A 1,523-nucleotide genomic window follows, 5' to 3' on the forward strand; every position below is an offset into this window, starting at 1 on the left:
CGCCCGATTTGTGCGTGCGGGACGTGCGTGTGGATGAAGTGGTGAACGCCGGTCTCGGGACGTCGGTGGTGTGCTACGTTGGCGTGACCTTTGCGGCAGATGTCGTGGTGGACGTGGCGTCGATGTCAGGGAGCGTGCGCAACGTGACGCTGGCGAACTGCACGTTTGTGGGCGGAGCGAGCCTGTACGTTGTCGGGTGGCGTTCCGATCCGCCTGCTGGCGAGCGCGCCGATGTGTTGATCAGCGGGCTTGAGTCGTGTTCTGGCGGCGGCGTGCTGGTGGCGAACCGATTTCCGCCGGGCTCGCGCGTCACTGTGGTGGACTCGGTGCTGATCGCAGAGAAGCGTGTTGTGTACCATGACGCCTACGGCCTTGGCGCCGCCTCCGCGTGCCTCGTGTTGCACAACGTGAATCTGACGGGGAGCGTGCTGACCATCGCGCGCACGCACGTGGCGGCTGTGTTCCGCGACGCTGTTGGCGTGTTGGTGGTTGGCGGCGTGGCGGTGTCGTCGCGCGGTGCGCTGTACGTGGACGGGCTGTCGGTGCAGACGGCGCTGGGGCTGTGCGTGTCGGTGGAGGGCGGTGTTGTGGCCAGCGGCGGCTCCGTGGTGGCGTTTGTTGACAGCGACTTCCTGCTGTGCAAGCACGCGGTGTCTGTGCGTGGGGCTGTGAGCGTGTCGGGCTCCGCTGTGGCGCTTGTGCGGAGCGAATTTTCGTCGACGGAGGACTACGCGGTGGCGTTTTATTCGACGGTGAGCCTGGCTGGCGGGTCGATGCTGCTGGCGAGGGGCAACGTGCACGACGGCGTCTCGAGGGAGATGCTCTACGCCGCTGGCGCCGTGACCGTTGCTGGGAGCACGCTGAGCTTTGTGCGCAACCGAGCGCTGCTGCCGCGGATGCTGTCGCTGAGCCTGTCGCTTGCGGCTGGGGCACGTGTGAGGGTGGCGTGCAACGACGCTGGTGGACGTGTCCTGTTGACGGCGGAGGAGTACGCTGCGGCTGGTTTTGGCGACGCTGGGAGCATCGACGTTGCTGGGTGCGACGCCTGCGACAGGGACACGCACTGCTACGCGCCCGGGACGGCGTCTGCGAGCATGAGGAACGGTATGTGCGTGTGCGCGTGCGGCAGCGGCGGGTACGGCGAGGTGTGCGTGCCTGTGGGAGCTCCTGCACTGCCGCCCGCTGTGGGCACCGCGTCGAGAGTGTTTGTCCGCGAGAGCGTGACGGTGCGGTCGGTTTTCTTCGTGCCTGCTGGCGCGAGCGAGGTGACGCTGCGCCACGTTGTGCTGGACGGCGTGAGTCCTGTGCTCTACGTGCCGTGGATGGCGCGGGACGGCGTGCGGATCGTTGTGCAGAACGTGTCGCTGCTGAACGGTGCCGTGTTGTACGTGATGGGCGGAGGAGGCTTGCGCGGTGCGGTGGCGGCGGGGAGCGACGAGAGCGGGCCGGTGGAGCTGTCCGTGTGCGATGTGGAGGCGCTGAACGGTGCGCTTGTGCTGAGCGGCACTTTCCCGCGGGGTCTG

The 1,523-nt window shown here is 67.5% G+C and overlaps 1 protein-coding gene across 1 annotated transcript, besides 1 other annotated feature; it reads left to right on the forward strand.

The window, feature by feature from the left end:
• Positions 1 to 1,523, forward strand: Tc00.1047053455727.10 (dispersed gene family protein 1 (DGF-1), putative; the record flags this gene model as incomplete). The annotated part of the gene is made up of 1 exon (XM_797265.1): positions 1 to 1,523. A coding segment is annotated over one exon (1,523 nt), but the record flags the coding sequence as incomplete, so codon positions are not given.
• Positions 1 to 1,523: a sequence feature (areas not merged during assembly with more than two copies in the genome that could not be assigned to a particular haplotype).

This window comes from Trypanosoma cruzi, genomic scaffold (genome assembly GCF_000209065.1).
Source record: "Trypanosoma cruzi strain CL Brener 1047053516389 genomic scaffold, whole genome shotgun sequence".
In the NCBI taxonomy this organism is placed as follows: Eukaryota; Euglenozoa; class Kinetoplastea; order Trypanosomatida; family Trypanosomatidae; genus Trypanosoma; species Trypanosoma cruzi.